Below are 15829 nucleotides of genomic sequence, written 5' to 3' on the forward strand. Positions count from 1 at the left end.
TAACGATTTGTAATCGTAAATATCGAAGTCGGAGCTATTCGCTGAACTGATCGTTGTAGTAAAGTAAAAAGTTGCATTTGGAAGGTTCGTGGACTTGTTGCAGGAACTGCTTGGTGGGTCGTGGTTACACGGTGAAAGTGTCGGATCTGGGTTCCGGAAGGAGCGCCTACGCGGCTGACTATTTCCGGGTCGAGGGTCGACCTCCACTGCCGATTCGATGGATGGCCTGGGAATCCATGCTCATGGTAAGTCGCTAATTAGTGCTGCAGTCAATGGTCCTATCGAATATCTATCTTCGAGTGCAAGAATCTTTCGAAATACCAGCAATTTGATCGATTAAAGTCGCTAAAAGACGATAGTCAAAATCAGAGTTAAATATATTCAGACTCTCTGATTTTCAGACTCCAAAATCTAAAATATATTTTCGTATCATTTAGACCTAATAAGGTAAAATTTATGATACGCAAAATTATCCTCCATAATATAAAGCAGCACTATTTTAACCCTTAAGTGAACTCTCAATCTCAAGTAGAAGATTACATAAATTTTCAAATAATTACATTGAGATATATTAAGTAATTATTATTTTAAACTTGCAGGGATCCCAATAATCCACTTCAGGGTTAAATAATATGTGAATTAAAAATTTTTTATGTTTCATCAAGAATTTAAAGAGCAAAAAAATAATAAGTTTTACCCAGCTCGAGAATCTGTTTCGCTTGAAAAAAATCTATCTATGATCGCACCGAGGGTGGTATCGATTCGCCAAACCGCGCGATTACTTTCCCGCAATTCTGTGATTCGGAAACGTCCCGATCGAACCGTTCCGCAACGCGAGGACCGAATTAGGTTTCGTCGCAGTAGACGCCGCGAGATAAATTGTAAACGATTTTTGTCCAGCGAGAGGAGGGAGGGGAGCAAAAAAAAAAAAAGAACCGAGCACGATCGAACGGTTTTATATCGTGCCGCTTCGGTCAGTGATGTTTAAATGGACCGTGGCTGCGCATCCACGCGATGAAACTCGGGTTGGTTTCCGTGAATGCTCCGCCGTCCGTTGTTTAGCCCGTCCCGAAATCAAAGCCCCGTTTTCGCGCTTGTGCCGATGGTCGTTCAATTTTTTCATCCAATATTTGCCTTCAAGATTCGTTGAACACACCGTTTTGGTAAGTTGGAACAACAGCGATCATTGTTTAATGGATGGCTTTCGCGTGCTTCGACCCGTTTCGACTTTGAATCCGCGCTCGATCCGCCCCGGGGATCCATTTTAGCTCTCATCCGCGTTCAGAAACCCATCCGAGCTGATCCACGCGGATCGCTGAAACTCCAGGTGGATTCGAGAAGTCGGAACACCGGGGCTCGAAACGAGAACGAGCAGATTAGGGCGCATTAGGCAGCTAATGACTTTGAACGTTTGCGTTTTAATAACTCCTCCGACCCCCGTTTTTTACAATTTCATCGTCGTTCGCGCGGAAAATTTGAAAGAGAAACAATCTTTTTTCTTTACAAAGGACACGGATCGAGGATCTCTGTGCACCGGTGAAATTAAAGTAGTGCAACACAGTTTATGAATACAACATTATAAAAGCAGTGAACATGTTAATTAACATCGACACTGTATACGTATCCTGTATTAAACTGAGAGAAACAGCATTATCATATCTTTCACATACCTTCTCAACAAAGCATTTATGAACTTTCTGTTATGTAACATTTTAGTTTCAGTTTTACTTGCAGTAACACACCGCTGAAGCGTGTACGGAAAAATGTGTGTATTTCAAATAATAGTTATCGAATACTTTCCAAGGCGTAGTTTCGAACGATTCTGCAGTTGCCGCGCGATGGAAATAATTTCCAAGTAACAAAGCTGTTGTAGACTCGCATAACTCACCAGATAACGTGTACCTAACAATTATTCCTGTACGCTATCCGCGGCCGAAGAGAGCCGATAGTTATCTAGTCGTTCCTCCCCAAAGAAATATGAAACGGTCGGCGTTCACGGTTGCATTCGCTCGGAATGAAGTCGCGATGCTCCGCGTATTCCACGTAGAACCGCGGCCGCGGTCACGGTGAATTTATTGGCAGCGCACGTTATGCCAGTATATCAGTGTAACGAATGTGGGAGGGCGAGAGGGGGGTACAGCGTTTCGCGCCGGTGACGTATTTTATTCGGGGGCGCATCCTGTTTTTAATTTCTCGTACGTAGCCCGTCGATATCGGACTGTCGATCCGCGAAACCGCGAAACGTCAGCCCGCCAGAACTGTCTGCGGTCGCGCGGCATTAGCGAATCGAGCTTATTCGCCGAGCTATGCGCCGGTGTCATCGGCGGGACCGTGAAAAGTCCCGGTTTCGGAGGGCTTCGTTTCGGGAATTCGTTGTCGAGGGAATTTTTTTACGCCCGACCGACCCCGACAATCCGGACACGATCGTTCCACTTAGCGGATGACGTCGATCACCGACGATCTCGCCGAATATTCCCAGCGACGGGACGAGACAGCCGGTGTTTACTCTTCGGGGAATCTCCGGGTATGTCAAAACCCCCGGCGGAAGGAAATCGAGGCCGTCGTTCCCCGACGAGCGCGGATTTTTCGGTGTTTCGCGGTCGCGTGCGCGACGAGTGGAATAAACCCGCGACCGATCAGACGCGACGCTTCGAATGGGATTGATCGTGTATTGCATTATGCAACGTGAGTTTTATTTGGCAATAGATGGAGAGGAAGTGTGAATTTTGCTTGCAATAGTGGGTTAAAAGTAAAATATGGTTCTCTTAAGTAAGTAGACAGGATAAGTAATTGAGCTGACAAGTTAGACAAATCCAATTCGATGATCACATTGCAAGTTTGTGGCTTCAATTTGATGTTTCTCTGTTCTATATTGATATTCTGAGTAGTTACTACCAGTTGAAACAAATAGTAACGTAGCAACATGGGTACTTACACAGAACGCAAGTAGTAATAACTAATAATGGTCAGACATGGTAGACGAGTAAAATTCATGTGCAGTGTTCCAAATCTGTGGTTTTAATTTGACGTTTCTCCATTTTCTATTGATATTCTGAACAGTTCTAACCAATCGAAACAAATAGTAACGTGACAATATAGACGCGGTAGTCAAGTAAAATTCAATGACCATGTTTCAAGTCTGCGGATTTAATTTTATGCTCTTGGCCAATGTCTATAATCGATTTATACTGACACCTGTTCTCTGAACGAATCGTTTGACCTCACGATAAAATAGTCTGGCATTAATATTCAGTTTCTGTTTACGTGTCCTTAATAAATATTTAAAACAGAAAACATGCTGTTATAAACAAACCTCTTATTTATTACGGTACATAATGCCATCGAATTAGATAATTACACTAATTATTCTCGAATTCAGGAAAAGAGATTCATGGCTTGCACAAATTATACAATTCACAAAAGATGTCTATGTACTTTTTAAAACGAAATTAGAATGACTCTTCTAAGGCAAACTGTTCAGAAAAGGTTCGTCTTGTTTCCTATCCTGTGCGTTTGGATCTGAGAACCGAGGTTCGATCGACTTATCAACGGCAGCCATTACCATCGGAAATCGCGTATGAATGAAATCCGTGCAGTAGCAAATTAATAGCTAAATGGTAATTCGACTAAATGGGAAACGAGCGGGCGATATAGTATTTTGCCGGTCGTTCGCGTAGTCATTTCAAATTGACTGCGTCGTTAATGTTTCATTATTGCCATCGTTTATCCGACCTACGCCATTGTGCCGCGTTAATGAAACGAGCTCGGTTCGGCGCGCGATACGTCGCCCCAAGAATTATACGGAATTAGCGTCGATTTAATGATTTAACGTTCGACTTTATTAAGTTCAACGCCGGTGTGAACTAATGTCTCGCGATCAACTGTCGTAAACTTTATGGCGACCAAGTCGCCTCGGACCTCCGATATTAAAGCGAATGCGTGGCCAACACGGTTCGTAATCAAGAAACGCTTTGAATTCTGCTCACGGAACGACAAATCGCGTCGAAGTAATTAATCACTGTTCGTGAACGTAAGAAATAAAATTATTACAGATAAAAACACGTATGAAGTTCGAGGGAGGCTTTATTAACACAGGGTGTTCGGTCACTCCTAGGAAAAATTTTAATAGGCGATCTAGATGCCAAAATAAGACGAAAATCAAGGATACCAATTTGTTGATTGAGACTTTGTAGACCTTACATCCACTGTATTTTTTTAGCCCATTTTTCTGGGGTTGTAGAGCCCCATTAGTATGCATTGTTTGCATTTTGAAACATTAAAATCCTCCAATCCGTTCAGAAGTTGACGTTTTAAACATACGCATGAAATTTCAGGGAAACATATTAATGCATAGTCAGACATTCTATTTTCGGTAAGGAATTTTTTTCTCGAAACTGCGTAGGATTTCGAGGGTATGTATATTGACCAAAAATGATTGTACTTGACCCCCGCAATCGTAAATAATTTTTCCAGAATGATTTGAAATTTTTAATTTAATTTTGTAATAACTTCTTAACGAAGCCTCAATCAAGAAATTTATATTCTTGATTTTCGTCTTATTTTGGCCTCTAGAATCTCTGATTAAATTTTTTTCCAAAATATTGGCTTAGCTCTCAAGAATCTAAAAGCCTTAAGATTCTTCTGTATTGAATGTAAAATGAGTGAAAATGTATTCAATCTTTCATTAGTTCATTATTTTTTAAATGCTTTAAAGGAAATTTGGTAAAAATCAACATTAAGTAAAATAATTCAGTTGAGACTGAGAGTCCACTTACGAGTTAAGGATGTTCCTATGTCGTATCATTAGGAAACACAATAATAATGATTTAATCACGATCGAAGTGGTTAACACCGTGGTACAATGTTCAACGACAGACGCATGTCGATGAAACTAAACCGATTGTTCTTAATAAGAAAGAGACCAGGCACGATTCGGGTAATCCACGCATTAGGGAACTCTGTCTTAATTAGAAAGGGAACGGTACGCCCGCGTACGCGTTTGAGTGTACAAAGTACAAGTACGTTCATAAGGTTCCCGGAACACGCGCGATCCGTAAACTCGGTGCCTGCGCATACAGTTTTCGTCCAGGATGGAGTAGTTGGCTGAAATTACGCAACTAAAGCACTTAACTTGGAGTAATTTCTCGTCAAGCAACGATACCACCTGCCGTGCTCGTCGTCCCGTAAATCGGTTTCAACTTCGAATGGCACCAGGTCGACGGAAGGCGACGGGAAAATCGTCTTCCCCTATCGTTTCTACCTCTATTTCCGTTCATTTTTTCTCGTTGGGCGGCGGCGATAATGAAAAATTGACTCCATTACCGGAACAATTTCGCTGCCGCGGAAATGGAACGTTTTATTTACGACTTTTATCGTATTTTAACTCGGCGCCGGTTGATCGATCGCGCGCGCTCGCGTAAAACGGCGAATCAATTAACCGAGCGGGATCGAGCGTTTTTTTCGTTTGTCCCTGGTTCGAATTCGGGGAACCTACTCGAAATTCTCGAGCATTTTCCGAGTCGTTTACCCGTCGGTTTTTCCGCTACGTCGGAGAAATACGCGCGTGCCAGCCGAGGGAACCGCAAGACGCGTCACTGCCAATGCAAAGGAAAGGGTAAAGACGTGTAACCGTTTCACGGTGGTGCTCTCTCGTCTGAACTTCGTCGAACTCGACGTGGCGCGCAGTTTCCATAAATTACTACCGCCACCGCTCGAGACTTAAGTTTCACGTTGCGCCCAGGATCCTCGCGTCGGTTTCCCCCGAAGCTTTTTCTCCCGCGACAGCTAACCATTGATCGTTATTCCACGTTTTACGCTTGTCTTGTTACCCGACTTCTCAGACAACGCGTTCGAACGAAACCGAAGCCCTTTGTTTCGAAGGAAAACTGTTCCTCAAACCTTAGAATATTCTCCCCCGCGTCATGTTTCGTACCTTTTAAGAGCGGCGATCCCCCATCGGAGAAATGAAAAATATTCCCTGGATGCTCGGGGAGCATTTTATAAACGCTACTTTCGGGAAGTTAAACGCGCCTGTGAAACCTTTCGCGTGCGTGTTCTTTAAATTTTTTATCGAAGGAAGTTTGTAAAGGCGCCTAAGTAATCCCGTTCCTAATGGAAATTCTCCCTTAAATATTGGCTCGATCGGAAATAGGTCGACACTGATGCAACGTGTGTGTAAAAGAGTGCATCACGCTGATCAAATACTTAATCTTCGACAACCATTGATCGAATCAGTTCTCTACGTTCCTTTTGTCAGAAAGCGAGCCCTTCGATTTTTTCCATATCGCTGTATCGCGAAATTTTTCGCGCGTTGCCATTTTCGAACGTCACCGAGTTCCATAAATATTGGCTCGAACGGAAATGGGTCAATGCGACAGTGATACGCGTGTAAAACAGTTGTGCATAGCGCGGGTTCGTCACTTGTGGTTTCGATTGCTTTTTCACACTTTTTAAATGGTGTTTCAAACGAACGATTCTTGCTCTCGATTTTTTAAAGCTGGTTTTCGTTTATGCAGAAGTTATATTCGAGAAACGTAGAAATTAAATGCAGACATTTTTCGACGTTAGTTTTCATCGAGTTGATATTAAAACGTAAATGTTTGACCGTTTTTATTGCAATCAGGCGAGACACACGTCGAAGAGCGACGTTTGGGCATTTGCAGTGACGCTTTGGGAGATTCTGACGTTCGCGCGTGAACAACCGTTCGAGGAACTCCCCGACCATCGCATCGTCGACAACGCGACTTATTTTTACCAAGAGGACGCGAGGAGGGTAAGTATTCTTCGCTATCTTTCGCTCATTGTGCTCGCATACTCAACCTAATGTGCGCGATAAGTACTTCGCATTAAATGCTCTCTAAACCTTTCACCAGCGGTGAATGCCGCCATTCGCATCCTCTTTCAGGCTCTCGATTACACTTCGCTGGTTCTTACAGCCCCGTCGAACAATTTCTAGTCGGAATAGTCCCGGGTAATCCCATTTCTACGATTTCTGGATACGTATTATACGATAAAAGAGCTTCGAAAATACCGTCTCTGTTTATTGATACATTCTTAACAGACACTTGGCATATTTTCCTTTACAAAGAAATTCGAAGCAAATTACCACGTATATAAATCGCAAGGGAGTAGAAAATTTATTTATTATTCAGGTAAAACCCCATTAGCGTACGAGTTAAAGCATGTTTTTATCGAATATTTCGAATATTAGGTTCGCTCGTTGACTGTCGTTTCATTCGGTGAATTGTAAATTACCGTTCTTTGTGCATTGTGCACCGGTACAAACTCTCTATTGCAAATTAATGGAATAAAGCCGCGTTGAAAGTTGAGGTATGCTCGCGCAAAACAAAAACTGTTACTGGTTACCCGTGGTTTATTGAATATGTATGGTAGAGCGAACGTACAGAGCGAGTCGTTTCATTGGGAATGGGTGATGTCTCGAATTTAGTGAAAATTAGAAAAAAATGCAAGTCAACTTTTTTTTTACGCAACCCTATATTTACTTCCACGCTATGAATTTATTAACCCCTCGTCCTCCCATTCGTGAAGTCTAATTGATCGAGATCTAGAAATTTTCACATCTTACGTTAGTAAAATAAATCTATTCTATTTTTTTGTGAAAAATTCTTTTCGATTAAATCGTGCAACGAGGGGTTGGTTCTGGTTGTCTTTCGCAGATCATTCTGCCCCTGCCGAAAAACTGCCCGAAGGACATCTACGAGCTGATGCGCGAGTGTTGGCAGCGCAACGACGTGGATCGACCGAACTTCCGCGAGATCCACCTTTTCCTACAACGGAAGAATCTCGCGTACAAGCACGGCGAGTCGAACGACACCTGATACAGAGAGCTAGAAGGCTGGAACCTCATCCGGCTTTCTATGATCGGCGAGCTGAACGGTAATTGGTGGCACAGCCCTTCGACGACCAAGTTGCACCAAGTTAGACCAAGTTAGTACCTAGGGTGGCCCACCGTTCGAGACGACGATCGACAAATCGTCCTGGATCAAAGGTAAATCGTCCATAGCGCTCGTCTTGCGATTTTCGATCGGCAATATGCACCACCGTTTTCGATATCGATTTCATTTTTCACTGGTGCATATTACATTTCGAATCGAGTATTCTGGATTATTTGATAACAAAATCGAATCAGGGGTACGCAATCCACACTAAATCGAAATTATCATCGTACTTATACAGGATGGTCCACGATAGTTTAAATAACTGATTTCTTTTTGCAATTCGATGAAATTTAAATCGTATCAGGTGTATGATTCAAGAAGCTATAAGCTATAAGCTATAAGTTACAAAATTTTTCGAATTTCGACAATCAGAGATCGATTTAACGCAATCTACCCCCACGATCGACGAAACTAGAATGTCGAAACAACTACGACGAGAGTTGAAAAATGATTCTAACCTCGCGGGCCAGAGTTTCCGCCGGTTCAAAGGATCGTCGTATCGGGGCACGGATAGTTTGAGTATAAAATTGATTTAGCGCGACCGGAAGTACACCCCGAGGGCGTTCGTAGTTCGTTAACGTCATTCGTCGTCGCTCGGAGCAGGGAACGTGTGCCTCCGTTTCTTCTCTTTTCCGCTTTTATTTTTCGCGAGACTTTAATTAACCGCCGCTGACGAAGGAAAAACCGTCGGTTGGGGGATTCTGTATCGGTGGAAGTTGAACGGCGCATCGGAACTTGAGATTGCCGATTATGTTCGACGGAGGGTGCACCGGCGGAACGGAGCAGTGTCCCGTGACCGGGGCTGGTTTATCGAGAAAAGTAGGGGAAAAAGTGGTGGTATGGAATTCCACGAGCCCACGGGCTTGCGTCAAGTTCCCTGAAACTACTAAATAAGCTTAAGATGCGCTTAGCCGAAGTGCATGAATGTTTGACAATACCACTAGAGGTTGCAGTATAAAGAAAATTCGTATATATATATATATATATATATATAGCGTGTAAAGAATGTTAACGGATTAACCGATAGTATGAAATTATTAGAGAACGTCGATTTTAAGGCTTCGAAATTCCTTCTCGGTCGTACGGCGACCGTTTTGCCCTCGTTAAAACCGATATCGATGAAGCAAAACTTGGTCGCCGTTCCGGGGACCGAATCCAGCTAAACCACGGAGTCGGGTGCATCGTGATTCCGGGTGAAGGACGTGGGGTTGGATAGACGTAGGGGGAGGAGCTCTCGTGTGACCTGAAGTTAAGTTTATAGGAAGGAATAGACACGGTCCGTTTGCTCGATAGACATCCCCGGGACCGATTTTTACCGATCTGACGAACAACGACGACAGACTCGACACGTACCTTTCACGAACCATGAAACCACCATTTTCATTTTAGGTTCGAATTTTATTATTTTTATCTTATTTTTGCATCGAAGTGTGGGACGTATTTATTCGACAACTGTGTATAATATATAAACCAACCACTAGATTCTCTCCCATTTGGTACATAGAAGCTTTCAGTACGCCAAAATGTCCACGGTATCCTTAATGAACTTTTTTAATTAGAAGACTCTTTCAATTAAAATAAAAATAAGACAACGAGCCGTGCGATTCATAATTATTCAAATTGCGTACTCGTTGAACGCTGAACGTTGAGAATCACGATTGTTGGTAATTTTATTACCCTTAATTTCAACGTCGATAAACCTCATAAATGCCCTTCGCGCAAACTATAATTAATAATAATATTTTGTAACAACGAACGTTCCAAGAACACTGTGCGCGAAAATTAATAACCGCAGGTTCAGCACGCAGAAATAAATGAAAGACTCCGATTGGTAGCGAAATGGGTCATGGTGTTTATACGAAGTTCCCTCATTGGCTTCCCGGTTTGAATTTCTCCCCGATATTAGTTACGTTTATACCGTAGAGCCATTGGAGTGACTGTGAACGTTTATCGGGCAGAGGACCGTGGTCAGCGCGATACAAAATGAGAAACATAATAATTGTTAGAGGGCGTTAGATCGCGAGGTAAATCGACGCGTTGTTCTGGAATTTATAACGTTACTAAACAGTCACACTCATGATCTGTAAAATATAAATCGCTGTAGGGAACGTAAGTGATAAATGTGCGCGCGTCTGGAAACAGTTCGGCGAAAGGACTCGTTTTGTTTGTCGAAACGTAAAATAAAAAACGAACGAATCACGAATCACGAATCACGAATCACGAATCTTTGAATTTTAAACCTTTGTTTCGAATTCAAAGCGAGAAGTACTTTCGCAGGACTGAGTTCGTCGTTCCTGAAACTAATCGAGAGGTATCATTTTGAATATGAAAATTCTACGATATTGTCTATGACACGACGTTGGTAATTTAATATGATATAAAATTAAGAACGATACACAGTAAGGAATACTGCCACTCTATTAGGGAACGTATGATAACCAGCGATAAGTCGCGGAATTTCATTTGCATCCTTTCTCGTCGTAAGGCAACTTCACGCGTATTCGTGGCGAGCGTTTGCAATCTCGCCGAAACAATAAACTCGAGGAGGAGGGATCACGATCGATCGTGCAGAATTCGACGAGCTGCGTCGCGAGGGATCGATGTACATATCCACTTTGATGAGCTTAACGAAATATATTGGTGGCAATTTTGGTCGACGTTACGGGCGTTTTCTGCACGATCGAACGAAAGGAAAACGGGATGCACGCAGTCCTTCCTACAAATTGAAATGAAAAATGCATTAGCATTCCATGCATCGTATATCAAAGAGAAAAAAAATTACGTTAAATTAATAACGAATTTTTTATCAATAAATCTTGAGTTATTTTCTTCTTTCATCGATTCACGTTCGATCAATGGAATAGAGAAATTGTCGAGACGATCAAATTAGGAGAATGTTATTAATCGAATATTGAATATCATACTATTAACATATCATTCGTTCGACGGTAAACTTTATTCTGTCGATTGAAACGTGAAAAATAGACTCGAGCAAGGATTCGAAAATTTTAGTGTACACGCCTCGAGGAATTTTATTAGATTGTAAATATCGTGAACATATCGTAATTCGATGCAAATCGTTTCTCGCGGAACGTTTCTTTTTGTAGGAAGAATCTTTACGACGTGGGTGGGAGTGTTTAAGAGCGAGAGTGGTTAAAAAGACACAAATATATTCAAAGCGTCGCACTCGAAACAGACTGTATAATTACCTCTTTTAAATGCGACAATTCGCAAAAATGTTTCGGATTTCTGAGCTTTTGAGATCATCGATATCCCCCCTCCTATGCAAGCATATTTTTTTCATTCTTGTACATTATACTTTACGTTCCCGTATTTTCATGTGATTTTTGATTTTATTCCAGGAAACTGAAATTTTATTTTAATTACCACTTACGTCAGATAATGAATGTTTTAAATTCTTTTGATTTGCTATATTACCTTTGAGACCTTGGAAACGCCGGTAAAAATTTTATACGTTCGCATAATCAGTATTTTGGGAAATTATAAAACAATCGAAAAAGGGATCAGGAAATTAAAAAATTTGTTTTTTAAAACGAATTATGCATCGATAATATAGTTATCCGGCCTGTTTCGAATAGGATACACACGTATATATTGAAAAAAGTTAAAGATTCAGCGACGAAGAGAAATTCATTGAACTAATCGTTTCCACCTGTAGCGATAATCTTACGAGCCCGTGAGAAACACTTTGTACAGTTTGTAATAACAAAACCGCGAGTATATGCGGCATATTTCGCTCATACGTTGAGAGAATGCGTTGATTAACGTTCCCGCGATGCGTTTTATTTTTGAACGGCGACGACGGGATCGGTGGACGAACGATTACTAAAAATGAAGAATTTACGTATCAATTACAGAAACACGTTTGGTCGCTGCATGGATGCTTGTATACAACGTTTCGTTCGTGCTTTGTCGCCTCGAGAACGAATATTTATATTTTTTGTGCATTAAATGCTTGAAAATCGACCGAATTCTGTAACGTTGATCGGTCAGAGCAGAATGAATTGACCGTTCAAGGTCACCGACGAGCTATCCCCGCCATTTCCCATTAGGATACGGACACGCGAGTTCAACAGTGGGGGAAGTGGCCTTGAGCGACCAATAATCTCGTAAGTATGAAACATTATATCTTAGTTCCGTAAGAAATCTTCTTTTTTATGTCAGATTTTACGTTGACCACTACACGATAATTAATAAATACGATTCGCGCGGCCCAGAAACGCTCTCGAATATTTACGAAACAATTCGTTTCGTTTTGGAATTAACCACCGCGGGAGCGAATTTATTTTATTGAAATTAAACAGAAACCGAGGCTGATATTGACCCACACCATCAATCTTGCAACGATACCGCCGTGGCGTATCGATGGGAAATTTAATCAGAAGTATTCGGTTATAATTTTAGCGGTTTCTTCCGCCCCGTCGGTTTATTTCATAAGTATTTGCGCGTTTAATTCTACGAACGTTTCGACGTAAACGTATTCGAATCGAATCTAACTAAAAAATTAACGCAGCAACGATTTATGAAACGAACCCGAAGATATTGTATAACTGAGAAATCGAACCGAAACTTCTGGTGAAGGCTGGTATTAAACAATATAAAGCGTAATATAGTTTTGTCCTCGACTTTGATCCCATCTTTTCTAAAGATCGAAAACGTCGAAACGAAGATCGTAGTCGATCCTTCGAGTCGTATCGTTTCTTCGGCGTTGCAACGTCGACGTTGTCCCCCGTAACTCCTTTGTAAACGAGCCTTGTTTTTCCCGCGCATATTTACGCAATGGAGGCATTCGGTTTTCGTCGCGGGGCCCGCAGTCGCAAACAAAAGTCGGATCACGGAAGTGCCGCGTACACGGGAATTCCCGTTTGTCGATGGAATTTAATATCCGCTGCCTTCGTTATGAAACACGATCGCGCTTTTTCTCCCCTTTCATCGGCCGCCCGCGAGCTTTCGTGCAGCGCCGACAGAGAGGCGCAACACCGAATCGATATCTGCGCTTTCGAGTCGCCGGACGGATTTCGACAAACAACGATAAACCGTGCCATCGATCCATACGCGAATTCTTCCTTTGCGCCGAGCGTCCCGCGCTCTGATCAACGACGAAAACCGTCTCCGTGCAACCAGGAATTCGCGTTCGTTGTTCGAGCTCGCCTCGATGGCAAAGAACGACCAGAAAAATCCGGGGACTTTACCTTTTTTTTTGGTAAACAACATAGCATAGGCGTGTACCACGGAAAGTGGCTCGTTGTTAACCCTTAAGTGGATTGTTAGGATCGCTGCTGCCCTCTACAAGTTGAAACTTACAATTCTTTAATACATGTCAATGTAATTATTTGAAAATTGATGTAATTCTTCACTAGTTCATTATTTTTTACATGCTTTAAAGAAAAGTTGATTTCTATTTACCAGTTTGGTAGAAATCAACATTAATTAGAATAATTCAGTTGTTGGACTTTCGCTTATTGAACGGCTAGTCGTGGCTATTTGACTCTCAGTAACGAGGTCTGTTTTTAAAGTGTATACAAAGAGCATTCAAAAATAATTTAAATAAATTAAATAATAATTAAAATTTTTAATATCTTTATATATTTCTAAACTCATCACACTATAAAACAGTTCTCATTAAAAAGGATCCGTTGCATAGTAAGTGGAAGAGTCCATCACATGGACATCAAGTAAGATTGAGAGTCCACTTAAGGGTTAAGAGTAAAACAATTCTTTCTTTTTGAAGAAAATTTAGAATTTTACTGATATTTACGAGCCCTCCGTATTAAATTCTTGCCCCTTTTGAAATTATCTTCCAGTAGTAATCGTCGCTTGCAAAATAAATTTTTTACGAACTGGCGAGCGAAAATTGGGGAAAACTCGAGGTAAGGGTCCCGGGTTCGTTCGATGCCAGTCGGAATCCGTTTCGCGAAGACGCGGAAATTGATTGGTGAACGAGCACATCCGGCAATCTCCGCGTGCAAATATAAACGACGAAATGGGTTGTAAATAATCTGGTCGCGCGCGGCCGCAGGCACAGGGGCCACTCGTCTATTGTTACCGGCGGACATGTTGACTATCGTGCGTGGTCGACGATCGAAACACCTTTCCACCTCTCCCTGTATAAATGTCACCTGTATTTAATACGTTTGTACATAGCGATTCGTTTTCAATAAATACTCAAGCGCTTCGACTTTTATCCCAGGTTGTGGTTCCACCTCGTGCTCCTTCGCTCTGTCATCGACCATACCCTGCCAAGATTTCCCGACACGTCCTGCCCGGTGAAAATTTCAAACCGTAATACGGTTAGCGTTTCCCGCCGGTTGATTCCATTTCAACTGTTTTCGTTTTCTTTCGTTCATACCCGCGCAATTTGGCGGGTTACGCGAGAGAAATTCCACTGGTCCGGAGTTTCCACGTAGGATTCCCCAAGAAACATTGTGATAGTTGCAAGGTAAGTTCTCGATCGATTCTATTATTTATTTCTTAACAGTTTACAGACGAAGCTTCGATCAAAAGATGAAATATTTACTATTATCGTGGATAACAGATTTATTTGACTTGTTCTTTTAAATTCTTACGAGTAATTGTTGCATAGAAATAAACCATGTTGCTCAAGCAACGATTAAAAGAAACTTGAAGTTTATTGATAATGCAAATTAAAAAATAATATATTGGTTCGAGATACGTTTTTCGATCTACACCCGAGGTATTCTTTAATCTCTTTCTCGATACCCCTTTTTCTGCTCTCAACCAGAATATACAGAGAATTCAAGCAGTATCTCCGAGTTTTTCTTGGAAATTCTCTTCAAATATAAATGTGGATACCTTTACGTTATTTTTGTTACCGGGAGCTCGATATAGATACGATTCTTGAACCGAAATATTACTTGTATTATCAGTTTTGAAGGATTTGAAGTTTTAATTTTACTTTAAAGGATAAACTGAAATATTCAGGGCTGTTTTTTTAATTGCACTGGAACGTGAATTCTCTGAGCTTCGTTTGCTTAATATGTTCCCGATTTTTGCGCGCAACTTTTCAAACGGCTGGCGTTAACGTTTGATCGGCATCGGATCGGTTAATAGCTGAAATAAAATCCCTATTTCGTTCGTAAGAGTTCATTTTAAATCGAATCCGTGCGCGCAAATAGGAATCAAGTAATCCGAAATCCGCTTACAAGCGAATCAAATATAACTGATTCGCAGGTTTATCAAACTGAAGCTTGTTTTCGAAAGGAATTTAACAGCACCGCCTGTTGCGAAAATATTTCATTTTATATCTGCGCTCGTTCCCCAAACGTGGCGGAGCCTAAAATCTTTCGAAGTAAACCATTTTTATTTTTATTTTTTTTCAGTTTTAATCGCATCGGAGGATCGCGGATACAAGCTTTTCAACGTTTGAGTTTCAGGTGCAGTAAGTCTCATAATATCAGTCGGATTTCCTCCAGACGTTTTAATTAAATTTGATATTTTATTACGTCAAAACGTACTACTTTAGTCCCATCTTAAACCTGCATTTAATCCTCAGGAAATGTTGCTTTATTTTTCGTGTCCCTGTCACGAAGAAGACGTTACTAAATCATACTATAAAAAATATCATTCTTCCCTCCAGATAATATTATTTAAATTATATATTGTTTAACATTTGTCACTTTTGTCTCTACAGCACGAACGAGTATCGTCTCGGCGAATTAAACCATAAAAGGTAGGTTTACCTTCTTTTACAAGTACTTTTAACAGCAAGTAATCGAATAATAAGAGATCAAACAGGGGAAAATAAACGAAATGCTGCAATGGAGAACAAAGAAACTTACGCTTCAAAATTTCTGTAGACGGTGAGAGTGGAGTTTGAGTGATCTCTGAGT

At 41.3% G+C, this 15829-nt stretch overlaps 1 protein-coding gene across 1 annotated transcript in view; it reads left to right on the top strand.

Annotated features, from left to right (window-relative positions):
• The window catches only part of LOC122395078 (discoidin domain-containing receptor 2-like), a 151926-nt gene extending 144088 nt beyond the window's left edge, over nt 1-7838 (top strand). The window contains exons 16-18 of the mRNA XM_043392391.1: nt 104-245; nt 6623-6772; nt 7677-7838. Of these exons, the coding sequence (XP_043248326.1) occupies nt 104-245; nt 6623-6772; nt 7677-7838 (454 nt within the window). The remainder of the gene's footprint in view (nt 1-103; nt 246-6622; nt 6773-7676) is intronic.
• The last annotated feature ends 7991 nt before the right edge of the window (nt 7839-15829 follow it).

The sequence above is a fragment of the Colletes gigas genome, unplaced genomic scaffold (genome assembly GCF_013123115.1).
Source record: "Colletes gigas isolate AHSC1104 unplaced genomic scaffold, ASM1312311v1 Colletes_gigas_Sc00005, whole genome shotgun sequence".
Lineage (NCBI taxonomy): Eukaryota > Metazoa > Arthropoda > Insecta > Hymenoptera > Colletidae > Colletes > Colletes gigas.